The 27698-nt window shown below is 43.0% G+C and overlaps 1 protein-coding gene across 3 annotated transcripts in view; it reads right to left on the bottom strand.

Annotated features, from left to right (window-relative positions):
- Positions 1–611: 611 nt before the first annotated feature.
- Positions 612–27698, bottom strand: part of TMEM219 (transmembrane protein 219) — a 79443-nt gene continuing 52356 nt past the window's right edge. Inside the window, exon 6 of one of the 3 annotated variants that reach the window (XM_033946697.1) lies at positions 612–820. In XM_033946697.1, the coding sequence (XP_033802588.1) occupies positions 686–820 (135 nt within the window). In that variant the 3' untranslated portion in view covers positions 612–685. Of the gene's footprint in view, positions 821–13744; positions 13835–17041; positions 17126–27698 lie in introns of those variants that run through there. The other 2 variants (XM_033946698.1, XM_033946699.1) reach the window with 2 other exon arrangements.

Raw genomic sequence — 27698 nt, 5'->3', positions numbered from 1 at the left:
TCCTTAGGGTAAACAGAGAGAAACGGATTGCTTGACATGGAAAAACAGACATGCACATTTACTCAAAAATGAATAGTGAAAAACTAAAACTTAAATCATGAATTGAAAAGTAAATAGATAAATTAATTGGAGGAAAAAAAAGGGGGGGAAAAACATGCTGAGACAGATGTGGAGTGGAAGGAAAAGACCAAATATAGAGAACAGTTGACCGTTGTACACATCTATGGACTTATGGTACAGAAAGTGAAAAAACTCTATGGATTAACTAGTCTAACTTTGTACATGAGACTTGCCCAAAATTATAAAGAATGACAGTAGGATTTTAACTTTTCTTCCCTAAGTATCAACCTGCCACTCTAACCATTACAGTATGTTCCATTCCACTGTACTCCTTCATAGGAATTTGACTTTGGTCAGTGTGCACTGCTTCAGCAAACCCTGTAAGATACCATCTCACAGAAACAGGAGGCTGTTCAGCACAAAGCGACACTTCTGGCATCGCAAGCAGTATATTACACACAGGTCATTCAGGGAGAATAGCAGCTTATGATAATCTTTTTATTCTCTTTTAATGGGCCCTATCCAATCTTTTGCCAATAAGAAGACAAGGAATAATAAATCTTATTTATTATGCAGATATCTGTACAATTTTTCTCTTCCAGAAGCAGTGGTGCACAGCCTCTGCCTACAGATGCACCCTGGTCCACTTCTCCCTAGGAGGATGAATACAGATGGCAGCAAAACAGAGGATCAGGCCAGTGAGGAAGAGCAGCAGAAGACTTGCATACATCAGGCGGATCTTACAGATGTGTCTTTCAGCCTACAGGATCAATTAAATTTAAAAAAAATGTACATTAAGGGAAAGATATAGACATACGCCCCAATCTCACAGATAACCTTTCACTTAAGGCCCAAGACACTAAACTACTAGCTTTTTACATCCATTCTCAGGTATTTCTGCATCTCAGATACATTTTGGTAGCCTATTTGAACAAAGACAGTGCTAAAGCAAATTTATCAGATCTTTGCCACTTTTGAAACCTACACTTAAGAATAAGATATGGGCCACAAATGCTGTATGTCAGGGGTCTCCAAACTATAGCCTACAGACTAGTTTTCTCCTTGTTCCCCAGGTTGAACTGCTTCCGACCAATGTTCCTTCTAAGGCAGGGAAGCAGCTGTGCAAATCATGATGTGTTCTGAGCAGCAGTTGGTTTGGGCTGGACTGGTGAGGGGGGGGCAAAGGCAAGCAATTTTTGAAAAGACTGTACCACAAACATGCACTAGAACATCACTAAATTTGTTGGAAAACTAAACAAACCAGATTAGAATAGATCAATTGTTAATGCTAACAGAAAACTAAACTAAACCTTAAGTTTATATACCGCATCATCTCCACAGATGTGGAGCTCGGCATGGTTTACAAGAACTTAAAATATAGGAAGAGAAAGAAAAAAAAAAGGTTTACATGAACTTATATATAGAAGAGAAGAGTAAGGGGAGATAGAATTACATTTTAGTGAAAAGCCAGGTTTTCAGTTGTTTGCTGAATAATTGGAGGGAGCCCAGGTTCCGCAGCGGGGTAGTAAGGTCATTCCAAAGACCTGTGATTCTGAAGAGAAGGGATTTTCCCAGTTTGCCTGCATAGCGAATACCGTGTAGAGAAGGGAAGGATAGTTTATACCTTTGGGCGGGTCTGGTAAAGTCAGGACTCGAGGAGTTATAAGATAGTGGGATTAAGGGAGGAAGGATGCCGTGAATGATCTTAAAAGCCAGGCAGGAGCATTTGAAATGGATTCTGGAAATCACTGGGAGCCAGTGAAGTTTGGCTAGGAGTGGGGAGACATGGTTAGACTTGCGTTTTGCAAAGATCAACTTGGCTGCAGTATTCTGGATTAGCTGGAGTCTTTGAAGACTTTTTGATAGGCTTAAGTAGATGGCATTGCAGTAGTCTAGTTTGGAGAGGATGATGGATTGGACAAGGACGGCAAAATGTTGTTGGCGAAAATAGGATCTTACTTTCCTCAGCATGTGGAGGCTGAAAAAGCATGATTTAGCCAAGGAGTTGAGGTGGTCATTGAGGGAGAGAGAAGAATCGATAATGATGCCAAGGACCTTGCTTGAGAACTCAAGCTGCAGTGCAGCGCCTGAGGGTAGTGCGAAGAGGGTGGGCAGGTGTTATAATTTGGGCCGAGCCAGAGTAATTTTGTTTTGATTCATTCAATTTCATCTGTACCGAGAAGGACCAGGAATGGAGTCTCATTATGCAAGCTGTAATGTTCTTGTGGAGGTTGGTGAGGTTCTGGTCTGTCTCAAGGAGGACAAGGATGTCATCAGCGTATGTGTAGATTGTTTCAAGGGGGGATAATTGGAGGAGTTTCAGGGAGGACATATAGATGTTAAAAAGAATAGGGGATAGGGGTGATCCCTGAGGGACACCGCAAGATGGTGTCCAAGGAATGGACATGGTACCATTTGTGTTGACAGTGTAGGAGCGAGAGCGTAGGAAATTTGAGAACCACTTTAGGATGGTGGATTCAATTCCTATCTCGGAAAGTTGATAAAGTAGTATGTCGTGGTGGACAACATTGAAAGCTGCAGAGAGATCGAATTGTAATAAGACAGCGAATTTGTTACGAGAATGTAGGTGTTGCACCTTAGAAATTAAGGAAACTAGAAGGGATTCGGTGCTGAAGCTGGGTCTGAAGCCATATTGGTAGGGATGGAGGATGGAGAATCTCTCTAGGTAAGAAGAGAGCTGGGTGGCGACTATGGCCTCTAGCAGTTTAGTTAGGAGAGGGATATTTGCTATGGGGCGGTAGTTAGATGGTAAGGAAGGGTCAGGATCGGCTTTTTTCAGAAGAGGGGACAAGGCAATGTGTCCCATTTCTGTGGAGAACAGGCCCGATAGTAAAGCAGAATTTATAAGCCTGGTAAGGGAGGAGATGGCCTGCGCAGGAATGTTTTCGTAAAGGTAGGAAGGGAAAGGATCCAGGATGCAATTGCAGGATTTCAGTTTGAGACAGAGTTTAGAGATCTGGGATTCGGATATGAGTTCAAAGTCAGTCCAGGATCTATCAGCAGGGATAGGGTTGGAGTCGTTGGGAGGCAGAGAATTGTAAGAGACTGATGGGGGGAAAGAACTCCGTAAGGTAGTAATCTTTTCGTTGAAAAATTTAGCTAGGTCGTTTGCGGATGGGGGGAAGGGGAAAGGTGGAGTCATTTTTTGAGGTTAGGTTGCGCCAGATGTTGAACAGTGTACTATTATGGGGTTTTTATCTGGTGATTTTATCCCATAGACATTCTTCCTTGCTTTTTTTAGTACTGTGCTTTAGAACTTGATGTTGTCTCTCCAGGATTGTCTGTCTGAAGGGGATTTCAATTTTTTCCATTTACGTTCCAGGGCTCGACATTTCTGCTTTAATTCCCTGTGGTATGGAAGATACCAGGGAGCCTTGCGGGAGTGGGAGATAGGTTTAGCAGACAAAGGGGCAAGAGCACGGTAGGTAGTCCCGGAAAGGGTTACCCAATTATGCCAGTTGGAATCTGGGTCGGCATGTTTAGGAAAATAATAATAATAATAATAACAGCTTATATACCGCAATACCGTGAAGTTCTATGCGGTTTACAAAAGATTAAGCAAAGGTACAAATTGACTGACTTCAAGAGGGGAAGAAGAAAGAGAAGTAATTAGACAGGAAATTCATTGTTGAGGAGAAAAGTGATCAAAAGGACAGTAGGTCGCTATTGAGAGGAAAGAGATAAGTGGATCAGTTGTCAAGATGTTTTAGGAACAGGTGTGTTTTTAGACGTTTCCTAAATACCTCATAAGTAGAGGGCGAAAGTAATTGTTCTAGGTCTTTACCCCATGATGCTGCTTGGTGTGAGAGAAGGAATTCATGGTGTTTTTTCAGTTTGCAACCTCTCACTGGGGGGGGAAACGAAGTTGGAATGTGAACTTCTCTTGTGTCTGTTGGTTGAGAAGGAGAAAAGGTCAGTAATGTATTTGGGGGCAAGTCCGTATAATGCTTTAAAGCAGAAACAGGCAAATTTGAACTTTACGCATGCCTTCATCGGCAGCCAATGTAGCTGCCGGTAGTAGGGTGTCACGTGGTCAAATTTTTTTAGTCCAAAGATTAGTCTGACTGCTGCATTCTGCAACAGTTGTAGGCGTCGCATATTTTTTTGGGAAATTGCCAAATAGGCGATGTTACAGTAGTCAAGCAGGCTTAGTACGAGAGATTGGACTAGGATTCTAAAAACCGATGTAACAAAATAAGCTTTAAGGGATCTGAGTTTAAGGAAAAGGGGGGAGTTGGTTGAGAAATTGGGTCCAGAACAATTCACTTGTGATTTTTTTGCGGTAGGTGATAGAGTTTGTGGGTCGGGGTGGAGTGCCAAGATCTTTCACATAGACCTTTACCCAGTATAGAAGTAACTACAAAATAAAAATAGAAAAATTAAACTGAACACTCAAGAAGCCAGACTCTTCATACCATCCTGCTTCTGCCCTCCTCTCTCCTCCCCCTTCCATCAAGCATCTGCTCCCTCCTTCCAACTTCCATTCAGCATTTGCACTCTTTCTCCCCGCTTCCATTCAGCAAGTGCTATATCTCCTCCCCATGTCCATCTGGCATGTGCATCTATCTTCCCCACTTCCATCCAGTATATGCCCCTGTTCTTCCCTAAACCATGCCAGTTTTAACACAGTTAAGTCTACAATAAGAACATTAAAAAAAATGATGAGGACAACTTTAGGAGAGCTCTGCATAACATATATAGAACAAAGAAAATCAATAAATACAAAACCACATGCTCAGCAGATGGCAAGTGTACAGTACTTAATTTTCTGGAGATAAAAGTCCAAAAATGAAAAAAAAGCATTTTAGGTTCTAATGAAAGTTCGAGCAGGAAAAGAAACAAGCCAAGACACTCACTGCACAAGTCAGAATGTGCCTCAGAAAGGGGCAGAAAAATCCGGTGCAGGCCGCAAGCAGCTATTCATTGGCTTAAGGCAAATAGAGGAGTGTTGAGCAACTGCTGCGCTGGGGTCTGAAAAACCCAGCTGCGCAGTTTAGAGGGAACATTGCTTCCAAAATCAGTGTTCCTGCTAAGTTGCGCTGGCGTGCGCTGGCGCACAAAATATTAGGTCGCAGCGCACAAGTTTCTCGTCACAGCGCAGGACCGGCAAGATTGACTCATTTGAACTTCTGCAAGATCAGCATCGGAAGCGTGCGCTGGGCCGGAGAGATCTTGGGGAGCCTCCGACAGTGGCTTTCTCCCCTCTCTGCAGCTCTCCTTTACTTCCCAGCGCAGCGATTCACGAAGGCAGCCTCGGGGCTTTTGCTGAGTCGCGGCTGCCTCTGATGATGCAACTTCCTCTTTCCTCAGAGGCGGCGCGACACAACAAAGGACCCGAGGCTGCCTTCGTGAATCGCTGCGCTGGGAAGTAAGAAGAGCTGCTGGGAGGGGAGAAAACCACTATCAGTCTGGGAAGCTGCTGGGCAGGGGAAAAAAGGGACAGCTGCTACTGGAAAGGGAGAAGGAGAGATGCTTCTGGGAGGGGAGGAGGGAAAGGAATCTGGGAAGCTGCTGGGCCAGGAAAAAAAAGGGACAGCTGCTACTGGAGAGGGAGAAGGAGAGATGCATCTGGGAGGGGAGGAGGGAAAGGAATCTGGGAAGCTGCTGGGCCAGGAAAAAAAAGGACAGCTGCTACTGGAGAGGGAGAAAAAGGAGAGATGCTTCTGGGAGGGGAGGAGGGAAAGGAATCTGGGAAGCTGCTGGGCTAGGAAAAAAAGGGACAGCTGCTACTGGAGAGGGAGAAGGAGACGGAGAGATGCTTCTGGGAGGGGAGGAGGGAAAGGAATCTGGGAAGCTGCTGGGCAAGGAAAAAAAAGGGACAGCTGCTACTGGAGAGGGAGACGGAGAGATGCTGCTGGGAGGGGAGGAAGGGAAGAGAGTTACTGCTGGACAGGAGGCTGGGAGAAAGAAAGAAAGGGGGCAGGCAGGGAAACAGAAGGAAAGAAGAGAAACAGAAAAAAAGAAAGAAAGGTCAGGGAGAGAGGAAGAAAAAGTTGGGGGAGGGAATGAGGTGTGGAGGAGAGAAAGCATACAGGCTGATAGAAGGGAAGAAAGATTGGATGCACAGTCAGAAGAAGAAAGTGCAACCAGAAATCACCAGACAAGGTAGGAAAAATGATTTTATTTTAAATTTAGCAAAGTGGAGGCAGTATTACCACAGTTTTCAAAGGAATTTGCCCAAATAACTTAATAGTTAACTGGGTAAATTCCCAGAGATGAAAACTTCCCTTCACTTACTATGCACAGTTCTGAATTTATATCTGCTGTCTATATTTTACAATATGGTCCCCTTTTACTAAACCGCAATAGTGGTTTTTAGCGCAGGGAGCCTATGAGCGTCAAGAGCAGTGCTGGGCATTCAGCGCAGCTCCCTGCGCTAAAAACTGCTATTGTGGTTTAATAAAAAGGATGGAGGGTATATTTGTCTATTTTTGTATGCTATAAAAACCAAATACAGAGAGAGACTGAGAGCTGTTGACGAAGAGCTACGTGTGTGTCTTTCTTCCATTCCAGCCAGAATATCAGCTTTGTGTTCAGCCAAACAGGCCCAGGTTTCGCACTGAATAAAGTATTTTATAATTTTTATAATTTTTATTTCATAATAAAGTAATTATAAAATACTTTCTTTGTGTTTATTTGATTCCTATTCAAGAGAATTACTTTATATATAGTCAATATAGGCAGAGAGTTAAATTTTTTAACATTTTCTAATGGTGGTGTGCCTCGTGATTTTTTTCATGAAACAAGTGTGCCTTTGCCCAAAAAAGGTTGAAAAACACTGGTCTAGAAATTGAAAGCATCAAACGTATTGTCTTCTGGACTGTTTTTAATTTACAGTTTACACATATGGATGTAACAGACATAACTACATTTGTTGTAAAACATTTATTAAGATATCATTTCATCCCTACAATTTCTGTGTTCTTAAAAATATTATTTAACGTTATTTAATTTAGCGTGTAGGCCTAAAATTCCTTTGAATACCTCGTCCTCATGTATCAGCAACTTTGACAACATATTTATTTGGCTCATAACTTGCTGGCGCCCGATATTTTTAGCTCACAGTGAAAAAAGTTTGCTCACAACACCCGCCCGCTTAGAGGGAACACTGCTAATCCATGCCACTTTTTCGCCTTTCCTCCTTCCTCTATGAATGTGGCATTTCTCACTATCCCTCTTCTTAATCTCCAACAGGGGCAGTGATTAACACATGCTATATCCTACACCTGCTGAAAACAAAGTTGAGTTGGAAGAAGACTCCAGGGCCTGCGGGAAGTAGTGTTAAGTGCTGCCACTAAAGAAAAGGCAACTGTGAAGGGAGGGAAGTAAGCGAGAGAAATGCTGGATCCATGGAGGTGGGGAAAGGAAGAAAGAGGGAATGATACACTAAGGAGAGGTGGGGTTGGCAATCTTTTGACAGAAACCCAACACCTGCCTCACTTCATGACCTTCATCTCTTGCTACAGCATTCACCCTCCCCCACCCAATCATCCCAGTGTCTCTTGTTTATTAATTTGCTATACAGCTACATTTGTGAACAAGTCAGCAATTTACACGAATAGAAACACATAAAGGAAAATAGAAAGGACCTCCATGAAACGATAGAAAAGTATAACCATTCAACCACATAAAATAAAGAAATCAAACGAGGGGGGGCTGGCCAAGATGGCACTATTCTGGCGGCGTTAAGATCACTCCCGACGTTGCTTTTACTTGCTAAAGAATGCCGCACACTAAAAGGAAGGGAAGTGTGAGGGCACCTACCTCCTCAATGCCCACTTACCCCAATGCAGCAAACGATGGAGCATTACCTGCCAGCAGTTTGCTCACGTATGGGCGGTTTGAGCCCCACTACGAGGGAGAACAGAGAAGGCTTGACCTCGATGGGGAATGAGACCTTGCTTTCGCCCGCAACTGGAGTCCCACCTCCCTGTCCGGCTGATGCTGCTGACCTGGAAATAGAAGGCAACGGTGCCGAAGTTGCTCTGGATGCTTTCACAGAGGCGGGTTCCTCGACGGATGAGCTTCTGCCAATGCGAGTCATCTTGGAGGAATTTTCTCCCGCCAGTGAGGATACTTTGAAAGCTATCTTAAAGACGCTTCAGAAATTGGAATCAGCAACAGTGAAGATGAACGATGAGGTAAAAGCCCTAGTGGCAAAATTGGATACCATATCTAAAGCTTTTGAACAGATTAATTTGGAAACTAAAAACTCTATTATGAAAATACAAGATGAGGTGCAATCTCTTCAGGCTCATAGAGCAGTCGCAATAAAAGACAGTACCTTGCTTCACCGTAAAATAGAAAATATTGAGAATTTCAATCGGTGATTAAATGTAAGAGTATTGAATTTTCCTAAATCCTCTGGAATTTCTCTATATGATATGTTTAAAAAGTATTTGGTGGAAGTTCTGGGTTATTCCGCAGAATTTATACCTAAATTAAACAAAATTTATTATCTCTCTCTATCCACAAAAAAAATCCAGGGGAATATGGAAGAAGAAAAAAATGCTCAGTCTTTACAGATTGACTTTAAAAATATTTCTGCAATTCTTGAGGAATCTATTACAGAGTCAGCCATAAGAACAACATTATTGATATCCTTTGTCTTCCAACAGGATTTGGACTCATTTATGAAACAATATTTCAAGTTTTCAAAAACTTTATTTTATGGTAAACGAATATGGGCATACTTAGATGTCACCAAGACAACCCAGGAAAGGAGGAAACAGTTCTTATCCTTGAGACAAGATGTAATTTCTCTAGGGGCCACCTTCCTATTAGCTACCCCTGTAAATGTACCCCTATTAGCAAATAGGAAGTGTACCTTCCTATTAGCTTACCCCTGTAAGTTTAATTGATAAATGTACTTCTCTTACTTTTGGGCCAACCCCACTTTTATTTGGAGTCTAAGGAAGGGTTTTCAGTTATACTTCATATTTGTGAGATGCATACTTAGAATATTTTCCTGTATTTCTGTAACAAGAAGTTTGTGTTTCTTGTAATTTTTTTGTTTAAAAAATTTATAAATAAAGAAATCAAACATACCTATCATAACCTAAGGCCAGTTTATCTGTCACAACTATTTAATTTTTCTTCTCTCTGTCTACCATCCATCCTGTCCCTATTCATTCCTTCCAGTTTCTGCCCTCTTTCTTCTCCCATGTTGGCACCTACTCTGAGTTCTTGTCCTCCCCATGTTTCCAGCATTTTCAAAATGCCCTTTTTATTCCTCCCTTTTCCAGTACTGCCCTTCTATGTCCCCATCTCTACACTACCTCCATATCCAACATCTATTTTCTCTGGCTCTGTCTTTCCTTTCACACAACCCACTCTGGGGTCAGCATCTCTCCTTCCCTGTCTCCAACACCTCCCACCCCCAAACTAATCTTTCTCTTTCCCTCCTTTCTGCCTCCTGCATGCTTTGTCTCCTCCAGACCTCATTCCATTCCCCAACCAACATCTGTTTTTCCATGAGTCAAACTTTTTCTTCCTCTCTCCCTGCCTGCCCCCTGCCACCCAACACACTCCATTCCTTTTCCTTCCTCTTCCTGCTCCCTCCCCTTTCTGTCTCCCTGCCCCCTCTTTTTCTGTCTTTCTTTGTCCCTCTGCTCCCCTTTCTTACTTTCTTTCTCTCTGCTTTCTGTCTCCATGCCCCCCATTCTTTCTTTCTGTCTCCCTACCCCTTTTCATTCTTTGTTTCCATGCCCCCTTTTCTTTCTGTCTGTCTTTCTGTCTCCTTGTTCTGCCTCCCTGTCTTTCTGTCTCCCCAAGCTACCACAGGGGTTGTCGTCTGGAAACAGGTCCCCAAGCCACCGCTGACATCTGGGAACAGGCCCCCAAACCACCACCATCGTTGCTGCCGAGTTCTCCGTTTCCTGATGCTGCAACAGGCCAGCAGCCTTCCCCCTGACGTCAATTCTGACGTCTGAGAGGAAGTTCCGGGCCAGCCAATCATTGCCTGGCTGGCCCTGAACTTCCTCTCCGATGTCAGAATTGATGTTGGGGGGGGGGGGGGGAGGCTGGCTTATCCGGCACTTCTGAAGTTGTTGCTGGCCCATTGTGGCGTCAGGGAACAGGGAGAATGCAAAGGCAACATAAATCTATCGCGGAGCCTGGGATGGGCTCCGCGATTGACTCGCGTTGCCTTTGCGATTGACCTTTTGGGACCCTTTGATGTAGATCTTTGGAATAGTCTCTTGGTAGAGGTGGTAGAGACAAAGACTGTCTGAATTTAAGAAAGCATGGGTGCTAAGATCTCTGCATCATTTGTTGGATTTGGGGGGTGGGGATTTCCCTTCTTTTGATCAGATGAGAACCAAATGGGAGTTACCGACAACACATTTCTGGGCTTGTCTGCAAGCCCACCACTACTATATTCAGAAAAAGGGATTCTGGGGGCTCTCAGGCAGAGGGCACTAAATTAGATAGGTATTTTTTTGTCCTGCCCACCCCTCAACACACTTTCTAGGTGGTATAAGATAATCAAGGAATTGGTGGATTGTGACTGGTTTGACCCAGGTGGCTCAAAATTAGGAAAGAGAGTTGGCCCATTCTCTAGATATCAAGCAATTTCAGGCCATTATACAAGTGGGATTGAGATTTTTCAAAATGACATACCTCAGAGAGACCCACTTTAAACTTCTGCACCGGGCATACCTGACTAGAACTCGGGGCTACACTATGGGCTTGTGGGAGGCCTCGTACTGCCTTCATTGTAAAACTCATGAGGGCACTTTTGCACACACCTTTCTGGAGTGTCCGCAATTGATCCTGTGGACTGCGGTGCTTAGCATAGTGGAGGGGCTAAGGGGGATTAGATAACTCTTTTATAGGGAATCAGCGTCTTTTAGTAGATAATCATGTCCCAGAGCCTGATCGTAAATTTCTGGCTCTTGCATTTCTACTGGTGGGTAAGGCCATTTTGAAACATTGGCTGGAGGAAGAAAGTCCTCCCGTTGCTGCTTGGACCTCTTTGATGGAACAATTGGCCCGATGTGAACTCTTGGCAGAACGGGGGAAACGTCAGACTCCTGAGTGGCAACCCTATGCGTGGCTGTGGCAACAGTGTTTATCTTTGTGAGGACCTCTGGATGGAGCCTGAGTTGAGGGGCTCCTGTCTGTTTCTCTCCTAGCCTCAACTGGGCAACATAGGGATTGGGGGGGCGGGAGGGTGTGTGTGAGTGAGTGGGGTAAATGGTGTATGTTTGGTGGTGTTTCTTGGGTTTTACTTTTGTAGATTAGGGAATGGACAAGGGAGTGTTGGGTGGCTCTTAGCCTGGGTTGGGTTCTTGTAAATGAGCTGACAGCTTGCCATGGGGCGGCTGAGCACTGCAGGTTGCTTGCTGATGCTTCTTCCTTTGATTGGATCTCTTGTGTTTACATGTTCTGTTGTTCTTGATTCTTGTCTTTTTTTCTGAGAGCATGTATTTGTTGCGTTTTGGCTATACTGTTTGCTCCAATGAAGATATTATAAAAAAAATAAAATAAAAAAAGCATGTGACAGACATATGGGATCGCTTAGGGAGAGGAGATAGTGGATGTTGTGGATGGACAGACTGGATGGGCCATTTGGCCTTTATCAGCAATCATGTTTCTAGATACCAATATATAGTGCTACTAAACACGTGTTAAAGGTACGCCTTTTGTGCATTTATTAAAAGCATACCAATAGGTCTGTGGCTGCAGATTGCATGGGAGGTGGTAGTTAAAGAATTCCTATAAGCTCTGCCTTAACCGCGCAATGCTTGATCACTTATGATTTTAAAGTGTTTGAGGCTTGTACAGATGAGAATGGAGCTTGCAGGGACGGGACCAGAAAATGAGTTCCTGTGAGGATTAATTTTTCCCCGTCCCCACGGGAACTAATTTTCCAGTTCCATCCCTGCAAGCTCCATCCTCAACTGCACAAGCCTCAAACATTTAAAATCATAAGTGATTGAGCCTTGCGTGGTTAAAGCAGAACTTATAGGAATGGGACATTGACAAAACTTGCAGGGAAAATTAAATTCCTTTGGGGACGGGGACAAATTTGTTCCCATGTCATTCTCTAGTGATAGTTAAAAATAAAATACAGGGTACATTCATCATACTTTTATAGGGTTGGGGGGCACCATATAATATATGTGAATGTTAAAAGCGAGTGTCATGCACGTTTATTAAAAGCATATACCAACAGGTCTGGGGCTACTGATCGCACATGTCCTACAGTGTGGAAAAAAAGCATATGAATATCTTGCATTTTCACATCTGCATGGTTTGTTGGTAGTTCTCTGCCTATGATTGACACTAATGTGTACCTATGATATAGCTTTTCCTGGCGCATGCACACATTTATACCTCTTTCAATGAACTATTCCAGGGGTGCCCAATAGGTCGATCGCAATCGACCGGTAGCTCGCCAAGGCAAAGTGAGTCGATCATCCAGGACTCCCTTTGCCTTGGCGATCCATAGGGCCGATCAATCTTCCTCTCCCCGACGTTAATTATGCCATTGGAGAGGAAGTTCAGGCCAGCCAATCGCTGCCTGGCTGGGCGGAACTTCCTCTCCGAAGGCAGAATTGACGTCGGGGAGAGGAAGATTGATCGGCCCAAAGCAGAGAGAGCATGGGGCGTCGTCGGCGTTATCCATTGGTGGCATTTGGGTCCCGTTCCCCAATGGCAGCGGCAGTGGCTTAGGGAAGGGAGAAAGAAAGAAAGGGGCGCAGGCAGGGAGACAGAAGGAAAGAAGAGAAACAGGAAAATAAGAAAGGGGGCATAAAGAGAGAAAGAAAGAAAGGGCAGGGAGAGAGGAAGAAAAAGTTGGGGGAGGGAATGAGGTTTGGAGGAGAGGAAGCATACAGGCTGAAAGAAAGATTGGATGCACAGTCAGAAGAAGAAAGTGCAACCAGAGACTCATGAAATCACCAGACAAGGTAGGAAAAATGATTTTATTTTAAATTTAGTGATCAAAATGTGTCTGAATTTATATCTGCTGTCTATATTTTACAATATGGTCCCCTTTTACTAAACCACAATAGTGGTTTTTAGCGCAGGGAGCCTATGAGCATCCAGAGCAGCGCTGGGCATTCAGCGCAGCTCCCTGCGCTAAAAACTGCTATTGTGGTTTAGTAAAAAGGGAGGGGGGGTGGGTTTTGTCTATTTTTGTATGGTTGTTACTGAGGTGACAGTGCATAGAGTCATCTGCTTTGACCTCTTTGAAAAAACCCCAGAATAGGAATGATAATTAACAATTCTATGCGTACAGTGTGCGTTGTGTTTTTTAAAAATTTTATTGTTGGTAGATCATTTTGACTTGGTCATTTTAAAAATAGCTTGCGAGTCAAAAAAGTGTGGGCACCCCTGAACTATTCTGTACATGTGTCAGTCGCTTTCTCCAGCGATTGGTCTAATGCAGGGGTAGGCAATTCCGGTCCTTGAGAGCTGGAGCCAGGTTTTCAGGATATCCACAATGAATATGTATGAGATGAATTTGCATGCATTGCTTCCTTGAGATGCAAATCTATCTCATGCATATTTATTGTGGATATCTTGAAAACCTGACCTGGCTCCGGCTCTTGAGGACCGGCATTGCCTACCCCTGGTCTAATGGAATTTCTGTAGGCCATATTTATATGCAAACTTTTTTTAGCATCACTTGTTGTTTTGAAATCAGAAAATTTACCAGCTCACAGGATTTTTAATATGGACTTTTGAGCATCGGGCCCTCAGTCTTGTTTTCTCTCTGATACATGTTGACTGCATGGCTTTCACTCTGCAGAAACAACATTTTATTACAGCATGACTTCTATTACTTTCTCAGCCAACTGAGGCACCTGTGGGAAAAACGTACATCACCTAAAGCCAGTTCCCACTTATAACACCAAAATCAGATTAAGCGCAATGCATGAAATCCAAAAACTTATGACTGCTGGCTACTCAAAGTTCAACAAGAGCCTCAGGGATTTGTCAGAGCTCAAGTATACTCATATATTCCAGAGTTTCTTTAAAAAAAAAAATGGCCGCATATTAGAAGGGCTTACGGGACACGACAACATACCCTTCCTTTATGGAACTGAAATGCCTGAAATAGATCAGAAGTGAAGTGACAGATATACAATTTCAACTTAGAGCTTCCAATCTAAATACTCATTCAAGTAACTAAGGTAAAATATTCTTAGTTCAATTTTTCTTGCTTCATACACATTACATGCTATCTTTGCTGAAGATCTCAGAAACAACATTCCACTGTCCCATGTATACAGTCTTTCACAGGGAGAATTATGTGTTAAATCCTCTCTGGTCACAGCTCAAAGATTTGCATTTTGTTTGTTCTCAAGATCTATATTTAAATAATTATTTATATAAATTAAGTTAATATTGATTTTTATTTGATATTTTTACTTATCTTGGCAGCAGTTAACCTTAATTACATATTGGTGGACTTAGCGGTTGGACCCAACATGTTTCGCACTAGCTTCGTCAGGGATCCACTCACTGCCGCTGTCATCTGACTCTCATAACGTAACGTAACATCTTGACGTCATCATGAACTAACTTTATCAAAAGTTCTTAACTTTGTCACATGTAAAGGCTTTAAAAAGTGAAGACTGTACTAATTTTAAATAGTGAATGATACAGTGACAAAATTCATCACCGTTCCCGTCCCCGCGGATAACCACAGGAAACAATCCCATGCCATTCTTTAGTGTCTATCTCAACCTCAGTCTTTCTACACCAGCATTCTTCAATGCAAGGCTTGAGGGTCAGTGGTTGTGCCCATTAATACTATGATTCTTCCCTCTCTCCTTAAAGAATGACATGGAGATGGTTTCCCATGGTTATCCGCAGGGATGGGAACGGTGATGAATTTTGTCACTGTGTCATTCTCTAGTTTGAAATACAATGATGAATGAAAAACATCTATTGGTATGCCTTCTCAGATAATTCCACTCCACAAAATCATTCAAGCATTCAGTTTTAACAGACTGTAAAGTGTGGATCCAAAATTGTTCCCTATATGCTAAATATTGTATATAATCCCCGCCCCAACAGAAGAGTGAACCACTGAATCTCTGAAAAAGAATATCCGTTTTGAATTAAATGGTAAACTATAGGAGCTGTGATGGTCTGAGTATTCATTTTACTTTGAGGTTCTATAAAATGTGTTCTGATTTTCCTAGATTTACACCCTACATATAGTTTGACAGGGACATTTTATTTATAATATATATGACTCCTTCAGCTACACATGATGTATAATGTCTTAACTTACACTGTTTGTCACTCTACAACTGAGTCCATTCTAACACAAAAATCACAAAGTCCACAAGGTACATGTAAACCCTCAGTAGGGGAATAATCATGATGCAACACATTTTTTTAACACTTGTTTACATATGTTTCTTCCACTAGTAAAAGCAATACAAGGACCTGACTGAAATACAGTAAGGAGTTGTAAAACATGCCAAATGTTGTTGAATAATGTGAGCCACATTATGGGCTAATACAGAATGATTTAAAACAGTGTTTCTTGATTCCGTAACTTGGCTGCAACAGGGATGGCTGTGTAGCTGTTGAGCTCCTCCCTTGGGCACACATACTGCTTGTTTATTGATATTATATTTCCTCCTCCCAAAATTTTTTTATTGATTCCAGATGGCCACAGGAAGACAGACTCACTTAGAGGCTTCATTTGCTGCTCAGGCAACGAGTAAAAGATCAAAGCCTGACCCTGTGACTCCTTCTAAAGTGCCTTTGCCAGGTGACTCCATTGAGATGTTTGAACAATTGATGGAGAAAATTAAAAATGTGCAAGAGCAACACACTAAAGTTAGTCTCAGTTCAGGAAGAACTGGTTAACCTGACTCAACAAATACAGATCTCCAATTCCAGGTTGGATGGCTATGAACAACGGATCTCTCAATGTGAGATAAAAATGGTCCAGCGCCAGTCGGATCATAAAACAGTCCTGGCTCTCACAAAGAAACTAGAAGATATGGAAAGTAGGGAAAGGAAAAGTAATTTATGGTCTTCCTGAAGGTATTGAGGGGAAGGATATTATAGGATTCTTGGTGGATTTTATTCGTAAAGTGCTCTCCATAAACTTTTCTCAGCTTCTGGAATTAGAGAGGTCTCATAAGATCCCATTCAGAAAGAATAGCACTACTACTGGACCCAGGCCCATAATATTTAAGCTTTTAAGATATCCACAAGTACTGGAAATTTTGAGGGTAGCCAAGGAAAAAAGGAGCATAAAGTGGCAGGATTCTAAACTGTTTTTTTCCCCCCAGAATTTGCAAAAGCCACAGCTGCTACAAGAAAACAATTTTTGGCACTTCGGCCACAGCTGAAGCAAATAGGGACAATGTACGGTCTATTCGACCCTGCTATGATGAAGATTACTCACAGGAACAAAACTACACATTACAAGGATCCATTGAAGTTACAAGAATACATCAGTCAACACTTAGGTTGAATGTCTTAAAACAAGGATGGTTTGGCTTTAAATCACTACTGATTTTCCTTTAATTATTTGATTACATAGTTTGGTGACATTTGTTCTAGATAAAAGGATGGTAATTTTAATTTTTAACTTTTGTTTTTGCTGTTTGACCTTAAATCGCTTGGACAGTTATAATTTGAATTGAGTTCTTTTTCTCTCAACGGTGAAGAACCGAACGTTCTTGAGAGTGATGGTGGATCACCAGAGTGAGGCTTGGAACGCTGAGAGTTGATATCACTTACCCCTGCTGTTCCTTGATTTGGCTTGCTGCGTCGCCGGTGCTCTGCTGAAGGTCCTCGTGGATTTGGATAACCGGGATTGCAGTGGTTTTGCCTCTGGAATGACTTTTTGAGTGCAGGGGCTCTCCTCCTTTTTGGGCCGGTTTCTGGCTCATTGCGCATGTGCGGCGGACATGGTAATGCGGTCACACACGTAGCACTGATTGGTTGAGCCACCCGATCCTACTCCATGATTGCGTAGTCAAGTGCAGGGTCAAAGCTTCAGAATCAGGACAGTGCTGCTACCACAGATGAAGAACGGCTGTTTGTCAGCCACCCTTTCCTGCCAGCAACAGGGCAATCAAGTTTTAAGTTTATTAAAAATTTGTTGTACACACAATATCAAGTACTTCAATGCGTATGACAATTTAAAAATAGGAGACAAAAAATAAAACAATTTTATACAAATAAACATACAGTATATATGTACAAATATTTACCGATACAAAAGGAAAGGGGGATGAACTACAATCTTTAAAGAAAATAAAGAAACATTTAGGGAAAAAACATCTGGAGGGTAACAAAGAATAATCATGAAAGCACGAATAAGCTTAGAAGAGAAGGTAAAGAAGATTGCGACCTATACATAAGATCTGATTAAAATTAGGAATTAGAGCATAAGCATTAATGATAGATGAATTATCCTATCTATGTCTCAAATGCGTGGAAATGCGTGAACTAATCTAAAGCGGAGAGGCATGAAATAGCAGCTTCTGTAGCCGACATTAAAGCATTAGGGAAAGCAAACAATTTCTTACGAAAGCTGCAAGAGGCTCTGAGTCATTTCAGTGGGGAAGGGAGCCTTCTGAATGGGGCTTGAGTCTGGCCTGATAGGACATCTACAAGCTAGGAGACCAGCAGTTTTGGAGCTGTTCCCAACGTCCGTGGATGCTGGAGGGGGTTGGTAAGGGAGGGGGTAAGATTTGTTGGAAGCAATGTGCCATGCCTAATGTAATTGGTAGAACAAGCCTCAGCTTTGGTCCCTTGTGTATATCAACATCTGTTGAAACTGACACACTTCAAATACTGAAAAATAACTAGGTATGGGGCTGACGATTACTGAACTATGAATGGGGGAAAAATAAGTTGGTAGGAGTACTTGGAGGAATGAAATGAATTAATTGACTAGTAGATATAGTGATTTTTAGGGCAGTTATGAACAGAAAATGTAAAGGAATTAATGGGCACAGGGTGTGTTTGGTTAATGTAGGTTTGAGAGAATTAAAGGAAAAGGGGTAAAAGTATTTTTGGATTTAAATAAGTACTGTTAATGAGGGGTATTGTCTTATGAATCATTTTACTTTACTGATAGCGGGGCTAACTAATTTATGTTGCATACTGCTTATGCCGTATTTTCAATCCTTACTAACATTTGTAGTTTAATTTAGAGAATAACACGCCCGTCCCTGGACCACCATCCCCTTCACCGCCCCGTCCCCGCCATCTCCTTCACCGCCCCATCCCCGCAGCATCCACCCTTCCCTCTCGCCACCTTACTGCCCTTTAGCAGCCTGAGAATCTCCCTCCCTCCCCTTTACCTTCACGGCATCAGAGGAGAAGCTTCTGCCCACACACATTCGACTACAGGCAGGCAGGCTTTGCCAGCTTCAATAAGTTTCTTTACTAAAGTGATGCGAAGGTAAGGGAGAGGAAGGGGGCCATTCGCGATCAGTGACCGTGCGCCTTCCCTCCCTTAACTACGGGGACAAGACCATTCACCACTCCACGGGGCGGTGGATGTCCTTGTCTCCGTGCTCGAAGTGGGCACCCCCCAACCCCCCCGTTTTGGCAGGTTACCCGCGGGTAACTGCCACCATGTCATTCTCTAGTTTAATGTGATAGATGATTATATTAAACTAGTCTTTAAGCCTGTTACATTAACGGGTGCTAGAGTAGATGTCTGGGTACTTTTTTTCTGTCTCTCTCTCCTTGCACGCTGCTGGTCTGTCATTTTTTCTGTCTATGAATCTCCCTGTGTTCTTAGTGTCCTAAGTGCCCCTTTCTATGTCCTTAGTGCCCCCAGTGCCTCCTTCCTCCCCTCACCCCCCCTCAAATGCCAGCCTGACTGCCTCCCATCCCCCTTCCATTGAAAACCCCCCCCCGATGCCAGCCTGCCTCCCATCCCCCTGAGCAGCATGTTTCCATGGAAACCATCCCACCCCCGAAGCCAGCCTGCCTGCCTGCCATTTAAAAACCCCCATCCCCCCTCCGATGCCAGTCTGCCTGCCTTCCACTGAAACACACCCACTTCCCCTCCGATGCCAGCCTGCCTGCCTCCCATTCCCCTTCCATTGAACCCCCCCGATGCCAGCCTGCCTCCCATCCCCCTGCGCAGCATGTTTCCATGGAAACCACCCCACCCACCCCACCCCCGATGCCAGCCTGCCTTCCATTGAAACCCCCCCACCAATGCCAGTCTGCCTGCCTGCCCGCAGCATGTTTCCATGAAACCCCCACCCCCCTCTGATGCCAGCCTCCCATCCCCCTTCCATTGAAACCCCCCATGCCAGCCTGCCTGCCTCCCAAAAAGAGCTGCCTGGCATAAGGATTATAACAATGCAGCCCCAGCTCTTCTTTCAAATACAAAAACCGTCTCGTCAGCTCTTAGCACCGCTTGTAGCATCTCCCCCACTGCCACCCAGCAACTGAAGCACAACGAATCGGGCCAGGCCGCACTCACCCAGGCCTGCTGCTCCAACTGACTATGCAAAGTGGAGCCTCTTAGCTTCTGCACCATGTGCGCGATAACAAATGGCAGCTCCCCTTCGCTGTGTAGCATGCCGGAATGCTTTCACCTCCCACAATCGGCAGCTTCCTGTTGCTGAGCAACCGAAGGGCGGTTCAATCGGCCTCTCCCGCTTCACCAAAGCAACGAAGAGCAAAGAGTGAGAACTCATGCGCGCGGACAAAGGGGCGGGCGTGTTACTGATGTGCCTAGGGTGGGGGGAGGGGGGATTAGTGGGGTATTAATGGTATGCCTAGGCTTTGCGGCGGCGGGAGGGCAGGGTGGGGAGTCGCAGCTGTTACCTAGCCGATCCTTACATGCGCACTCCTACAGCCACAGACCTACAGATCATGGAAGCATGCAGTTAGGAGTGTGCATGTGCAGCTAGGGTTTTATTATATAGGATATGGGGGATAATTGGGGTAGTTTTAGAGTGCCTAGAGAGTTACGGTGGTTGCTAGTCGTTATGGGTGCACCCAAGTTTAGGAGATACTTATTGGGATGGGTTTGGGGTGGGAGGAGGGGGTTTATTTGGGATCCTGGATGTGGGGGGAAATATTGTATATTTATAGGTTCAAAGGGAAATTATGAGAATATTTAGTAGTATGTCATAATCATTTCAAATGGCTTTAAAAATATTTTCGTTAAATATTAATGGACTCAATCATCCTATTAAAAGGAAATAATTCTCAATTTTTTTGAAATAACAGGAGGTGGATGTTTATCTCTGACAAGAAACACACTTATCACACATTGAGGCTGCCAAGTTAGTTGGGGGATGGGTTAAGTACTGTTTTTGTGCTCCTGCGGTGGCAAAAAAAAGCTGGCGTGACAATCCTGGTAAATAAAAGATGTTCCGCTGTATTTGGTAATGTCCAAGCTGATCCGTTGTCAGGTCAAAAGCGCGCCAGGACAAAGGCGTGCCCAGACAATTGAGCGCAGCGCACGCCGCTGCGCCGCTCTAAATTACTGTTTTTAGTGCTCCGACGGGGGGGCTTGGTACTTAATAGACATCACGCTGCATTGTGGGGGGGTGTGGGGGGTTGTAACCCCCCACATTTTACTGAAAACTTCACTTTTTCCCTGTTTTTAGGGAAAAAGTTCAATTTACAGTATAATGTGGAGGGTTACAACCCCCCATAACGCCGGCACAATGTCTATTAAGTAAACTGGGGGGGTTCCCCAACAAAACCCCCCATCAGAGCCCCTAAAAACTGTAATTTAGAGCGGCGCGCGCTGCGCTCAATTGTCGGCACGTGCTTTTGTCTTTCGCGCCGTTGTCTTTGAACCAGCTGATCCTTTGGGTAGATGGCTTCATGTAGATATGACTTCAGGAAAAGATGCCCTGACGCTATTTAATATTTATGCCCCTAATTCAAATCAGACTGAGTTCTTTAAAAAAATCTCCAGCAAATAATTCTGTCATTGGCTGCATCTAATTTAATTGTAGCCGGAGATTTCAATGCTGTCATGGATCCATTATAAACAACCTAGTAAGCAGATAAAATCACTAGGTTTAGACAACCTTGCATAAGCCTGTGGGTTGAAAGATATATGGCGGATTCTTTATTTTAATGCTCGTGAATTTTCTTTCTGCTCACATGTTCATAAATCATTTTCAAGGATTGATTACATTTTTGTTTCAAGACATTTAATCCAACAGGTTATAAAAGCCAGCATAGATCCGATCCTTTTGACAGATCATGCTGGAATTTGGATAGAGTTTCAGTTTGCTGAAAAAGATTTTAATAGACCAGTGTGGAGATTTAATAATACATTGCTTGCAGATTCAAACTTTCTCGAGGAAATTCAGGTAAAAATGAATGAGTATTTTCAACTCAACACCTTGGAGGAAGTCTCTTTGGAAATTATATGGGATGCTTTCAAAGCTACAATAAGAGGGCAAATAATTTTATATTCAGCGCACATTAGGAAACAACTAAAACTGGAAATTTCTAATTTGGAACAAATTATTTTGACTCCTGAGTCATAATTGGTCTCAAAATGGGAACAAAATACTTTGCAGGCCCTGTTGAAAGCTAAATATAGATATAACAAGATTTCCTCACAATTGGCCAGGAAATATTTCTTTTCTCAGCAAGCTCTGTATTATGGAAACTCGAATAAAGCAGGAAGATTATTGGCTAACTATCTCAAAGCAAAAAAGAAAAGTAAAGATTGTGGCTATTAAAAATGAGAAAGGTAAAACTCATTCTCAAATTGGAAATATTTTAAAACAATTTTTGGATTATTACAAAGTTTTATATTCTTCTGAGCTTTATTCAAATAAAGAAAGTGATGGGTTAGAGTTTTTAAAGTTAATTCAAGGGCCAAAAATTCCCGAGCATATAAAAGAAAATCTTGAAGCGCTTATATCACTTAAGGAACTCCAGACAGCGTTGAAATCCCTCAGAGTTGGATCTGTTCCGGGTAGAGATGGATTCACTGTAGAGTTTTTCAAATTACATTTTTACCTCATTTTCTAAATTTATATCAATCACAGCTAAGGGCTCCTTTTATGAAGCTGCATTAGCGGCTTTAGCGTGCGTGACTTTTCATCATGCGCTAACCCCTGCGCTAGCCGTAAAACTACCGTCTGCTCAAGAGGAGTCAGTAGCGGCTAGCGCGGCAGGCAGTTTAGCGCATGCTATTATGTGCATTAAATCGCAAAGGAGCCCTAAAGGTTTTATTTCAGGTACTATGGCAAAATCTTTAACTATTGTTTTGCCAAAGCCAAATAAAGATCCTATGGTTTCCAATTACAGGCCTATTTCTTTAATTAATGTGGATGGAAAACTCCTGGCTAAGCTACTGGCTTTAAGATTAGCCAAGGCTCTCCCTTATATGATTGGAATGCACCAAACGGGTTTCGTTGCTCAAAGACATTCTTCAGATAATACTAGATTGGCATTTCATATGCTAAGTTTATCAAAAACAATGAATGATCCGGTTTTCTCTGTCTCTTTGGATGCAGAGAAGGCCTTTGATCATGTGGAATGGACTTTCATGTATCAAGCGATGGATTGGTTTGATATAGGATCCGGATTTATAAAACTGATTCCCAAACCTTGTATAGCTCCCCTTCTGCCAGATTATATATTAATAATACTTTCTCAGAATGTTTCTGTCTGGAGAGGGGTGTTAGACAGGGATGTCCCCTATCTCCTTTGCTTTTTGATATTGTTCTGGAACCCTTGTTGCTGGCTATACAGCAGGCAAAGGAGATGCAGGTCAGGAATATAAGAGCTCTACTTCTGCAGATGATATTTTGCTTCATTTGAAGAATCCTGAATCTACCATCCCGCATTTACTGGAATTTATAGATCGATTTGGCAAATTTTCTGGATATAAGATAAATTGGAGCAAATCAGAGGTTCTTCCGTTAAATGTGCATTATGCAAATGGATTATTTGATTCATTCCCTTTCCTTTGGAAGGAAGAGGGTATAAAATATTTAGGTATTATGATTCAGAAAACATTGGAGGACACGATGACAGTAAATAAAAAAATCTTTATTGCTGAAAGTCAAAGAAATGTGTGAGCATTGGAACCCTTTACATCTTTCTTGGTGGGGAAGAGTCCAAACAGTTAAAATGATGATTTTGCCTGTAGTTTGCTACCAAATGAGTATGTTGCCGGTTAATTTTCAAGGGTCCTTTTATAAAAAATTAAATAGTATTCTTACAAAATGTATTTGGCTGGGTAAAAAGGCTAGAATTGCTCTAGTATCTTTGCAAAAACCAATTGCGGTGGGTGGGGTAAATTTTCCAAATTTCTATTAAACCATCAAGCTTTTATTATGCGACAGGGTATGTATTGGATCCTTCGTGAAGTCTTGGAGCATCTTCTGGATTGACTAATATTAGAATGGCAACTCCTGTCCCCATTGTGATTGTGTCATATTTTAAGTATCAAGTTACCTAGGATTTATAAGGACAATAGAATTTTATTCTCCACATGGCAAACGTTAAAATTTATTAATAACCTAATACCTATTTCGATTCATCAATCCACGTGTCAGTCCTTGTGGTTGAACTCCAAGATTCAAATTGGCAAGTCTAAGATCCTCTGGAAGCATTGGTTGCAGGCAGGTAAACGCACGTTAGATGATGTGGTATCAAATGGGAAGATGCTTGATTTTTCACGACTGCAACAATCATTCAGTATTTCAAAGTCCCAAGTATTTAAATGGTTGCAGTTGAAGCAAGCCATTCAGAAAGGGTTTCCTGATTGGCAAAATTTAAAGGATCAGTATAGCTTGCCGGGCCTATGCTTCCAAACAGATTTGCTAGGGAATCAGGCAGCCAAGTGGTATAAATTAATATCTGAATTTTTGAATAAGAAACCAAAAACTAATCTTAAAGACATTTGGAGCATTGAGATAAAGCAGCAGATTTCTGCATCTCAATGGCCACGAATTTGTACTTGGAGGATGAGATGTACAGTGTCAGCATCTATGAGACAAACATGTTTTTTTTGTTGTTGTTGCATAGAAGTTTTTGGACCCCTGTTAGATTACAAAAGCTAGATAGTTCAAAATCTAATAGATGCTGGCACTGTCATTTTGATATAGGGACAGTGGATCATCTACTGTTCTATTGTCCCTTGATACTTAAATTTTAGAGATCTATTTGGGGTCAAATCAACATGATCTTGGAAGTTCTCCCCCCCCCTTAGGTATTTAAACGTCTCTATCATATCTCCCCTCTCCCGCCTTTCCTCCAAAGTATAAAGATTGAGAATTTTAAGTCTGTCCCCATACACCTTATCACGAAGACCACACACCTTTTTAGTAGCCTTCCTTTGGACCAACTCCATCCTTTTAATATCTTTTTGAAGGTGCGGCCTCCAGAATTGTACAGAATATTCTAAATGAGGTCTCACCAGAGTCTTATACAGAGGCATCAATACTTCCTTTTCCTTACTGGCCATATCTCTCCCTATGCAACCTAGCATCCTTCTAGCTTTCGCCTTCACCTTTTCAACCTGTTTGGCCTCCTTAAGATCATCACATACAATCACACCCAAGTCTCGCTCTTCCAGAGAGAGCGGGAACTCAAAGGCCTTGAGCATGCGCAGATACTCAAGACCCACAGATCTTTGGGCACCGGCATGTCCTGTGCGTTGGTGCCGGGTGCCAGATGGGGGCAAGCGATGTGTTCGGGTGGGTGGATGGGTGCGTGGGGGATGCCGGTTCGCAGCCACACGGCTGCGAACCGGCATCCCCCACGCACTCATCCACCCACCCGAACACATCGCTTGCCCCCATCTGGCACCCGGCACCAACGCACAGGACATGCCGGTGCCCAAAGATCTGTGGGTCTTGAGTATCTGCGCATGCTCAAGGCCTTTGAGTTCCCGCTCTCTCTGGAAGAGCGAGACTTGGGTGTGATTGTATGTGATGATCTTAAGGAGGCCAAACAGGTTGAAAAGGTGAAGGCGAAAGCTAGAAGGATGCTAGGTTGCATAGGGAGAGATATGGCCAGTAAGGAAAAGGAAGTATTGATGCCTCTGTATAAGACTCTGGTGAGACCTCATTTAGAATATTCTGTACAATTCTGGAGGCCGCACCTTCAAAAAGATATTAAAAGGATGGAGTTGGTCCAAAGGAAGGCTACTAAAAAGGTGTGTGGTCTTCGTGATAAGGTGTATGGGGACAGACTTAAAATTCTCAATCTTTATACTTTGGAGGAAAGGCGGGAGAGGGGAGATATGATAGAGACGTTTAAATACCTAAGTAATATAAATGTGCATGAGTCGAGTCTTTCATTTGAAAGGAAACTCTGCAATGAGAGGGCATAGGATGAAGTTAAGAGCTGATAGGCTCCGGAGTAATCTGAGGAAATACTTTACAGAAAGGGTGATAGATGCTTGTAACAGTCTCCTGGAAAAAGTGGTAGAAACAGAGACTGTGTCTGAATTCAAGAGGGCCTGGGAGAGGCATGTAGGATCTCTCAGAGAGAGAAAGAGATAATGGTTACTGTGGATGGGCAGACTAGATGAGCCATTTGGCCTTTATCTGCCATCATGTTTCTATGATTTAACTTGATGTGTTGGTCCACAGGCAACCAGTGTAGTCTGTACAACACTGAGTAATACGATCTGTTTTTCTGGTGCCTATTAAAAGCCTAGCAGCAGTATTTTGAACCAACTGCAGACGATGTGCATTAGCTTTGCTTAAACCAAGAAAGAGTGTTACAATAATCCAACCTAGATGACATTTTCTTTCTCAAAGGACCCTCGGCCACAAGAGGATATCCGCTCAAACTCAAGGGCGGGAAATTTCATGGTGACTCCAGAAAGTATTTTTTCACGGAGAGAGTGGTGGATCATTGGAACAAGCTTCCAGTGCAGGTGATTGAGGCAAGCAGCGTATCAGACTTTAAGAACAAATAGGATGCCTATGTCGGATCCCTACGAAGGTTAAGTTAAGGAATTGGGTTATTAGGGCATAGACTAAAGGGGTGGGTCAGTAGGGTGGGCAGACTTGATGGGCTATAGCCCTTTTCTGCCGTCATCTTTCTATGTTTCTATTAGATGTTATAAAATATGAATATTTAAAGCAATTTAGTTTTTCTGAAATTGCCATTTGTCCTGCAGATAAAGGAGGACCATCATAGTATGGGAGAAACATCAGTACATTGAGGAAATTAAACATTTATCTGATATTCAATTTTATACTCAATTAGAGGAAGATCCCACTTATCTTATACAGCACATTCTAGTAATTGTTAACAAGTTTGAATCCACAATTTACAGTCTGTTAAACTTGTTGGTTTGAATGATTTTGTGGAGTGGAATTCCATCAATCCTTTATTTAGCATTGTTGCTCAGAAGCAACATGTGTTTCTATGACTCTTATGGGAAATCTGCTTCTTCAAATGCCTCTTATCTTGTAACAATTGCTCTCATTCAACATCAAGTTATGTAAAGCAGCCTTTTTACCATCTGCCAATTAAAGGGTTAACTGAGAAGTAATATCAATATAGTTTTAATTTTTAACATAGAAACATGATTTTAGATAAAGGCCAAATGGCCCATCCAGTCTGCTCATCTGCAGCATCCACTATCTCTTCCTCTGCCTCAGAGATCCCACGTGCCTGTCCCACACTTTCTTGAATTCAGACTAGAGAGTTGCGAGGGGACAGAAATCCCACCCGTCCCCGCCAAAGTCCCACCCATCCCAGTGAGGAATCCCTCCGTCCCCACCCGTCCCCGCGAGGAATCCCCTCCATCCCCGCCCGGTCCTATAAACTTCAGAAATAGTTATTTTATTTAATTATGTTACTGAATTAAAGGCTCTGGTAGAAACCCATTTACAAATAAGCAAAAAGACTTTATTAATTTGGAAATATTAATTAGGAAGAATACATACTTTGTAAATGGGTTTCTAACAGAGCCTCTAATGTTTATAAATTTTTATCAACACAACTAATATACTACTTTATCCTGAAGCAAAAAAAAAAAAAAAGAAAGAAATAGAATTCTTTTCCTACCTTTGTTGCCTGGTTTCTGCTTTCCTCATGTTCTCATTCAATTCCTTCCATCCACTGTCTCTCTTCCCTCTGCGTCTTCCATTTGCTCTGTTACTGTGCCTCTCCCTTTCTCCCCCCCTTCCAAATTGGTCTGGCACCCATCTTCTTCCCTCCGCTCCCCCCATAGTCTGGCATCTTTGTCTTCTTCCCTGCCAGCATCTTCTCCCCACTCTCTCTTCCCCATTTCCTTTCAATGTCCTTCTCCCCCCCCATCTTCCCCATGTCCTGTCAGCGTCCTTCTCTCCCTCTGTCTTCCACATATGCTTTCAGTGTCCTTCTCCCCCCTCTGTCTTCCCCATGTCCTATCAGCGTCCTTCTCCCTCTCTGTCTTCCCCATGGCCTTTCAGCGTCCTTCTCCACCACCACCACCCGTCTTCCCCATGTCCTTTCAGCATCCTTCTCCACCCCTTTGTCTTCTCCATGTGCTTTCAGCGTCCTTCTCCCCCCCTCTGTCTTCCACAAGTGTTTTCAGTGTCCTTCCCCCCCCGTCTTCCCCATGGCCTTTCAGCGTCCTTTTCCACCCCTTTGTCTTCCCAAATGCTTTCAGCGTCCTTCTCCCCCCTCCTTCTCTCCCGCCCCGGGTGCAGCACAGCCGG

The sequence above is a fragment of the Geotrypetes seraphini genome, chromosome 5 (genome assembly GCF_902459505.1).
Source record: "Geotrypetes seraphini chromosome 5, aGeoSer1.1, whole genome shotgun sequence".
Lineage (NCBI taxonomy): Eukaryota > Metazoa > Chordata > Amphibia > Gymnophiona > Dermophiidae > Geotrypetes > Geotrypetes seraphini.
The sequence above is the reverse complement of the archived record's forward strand: the minus strand, read 5'-3'. Positions and strand labels throughout refer to the sequence as shown.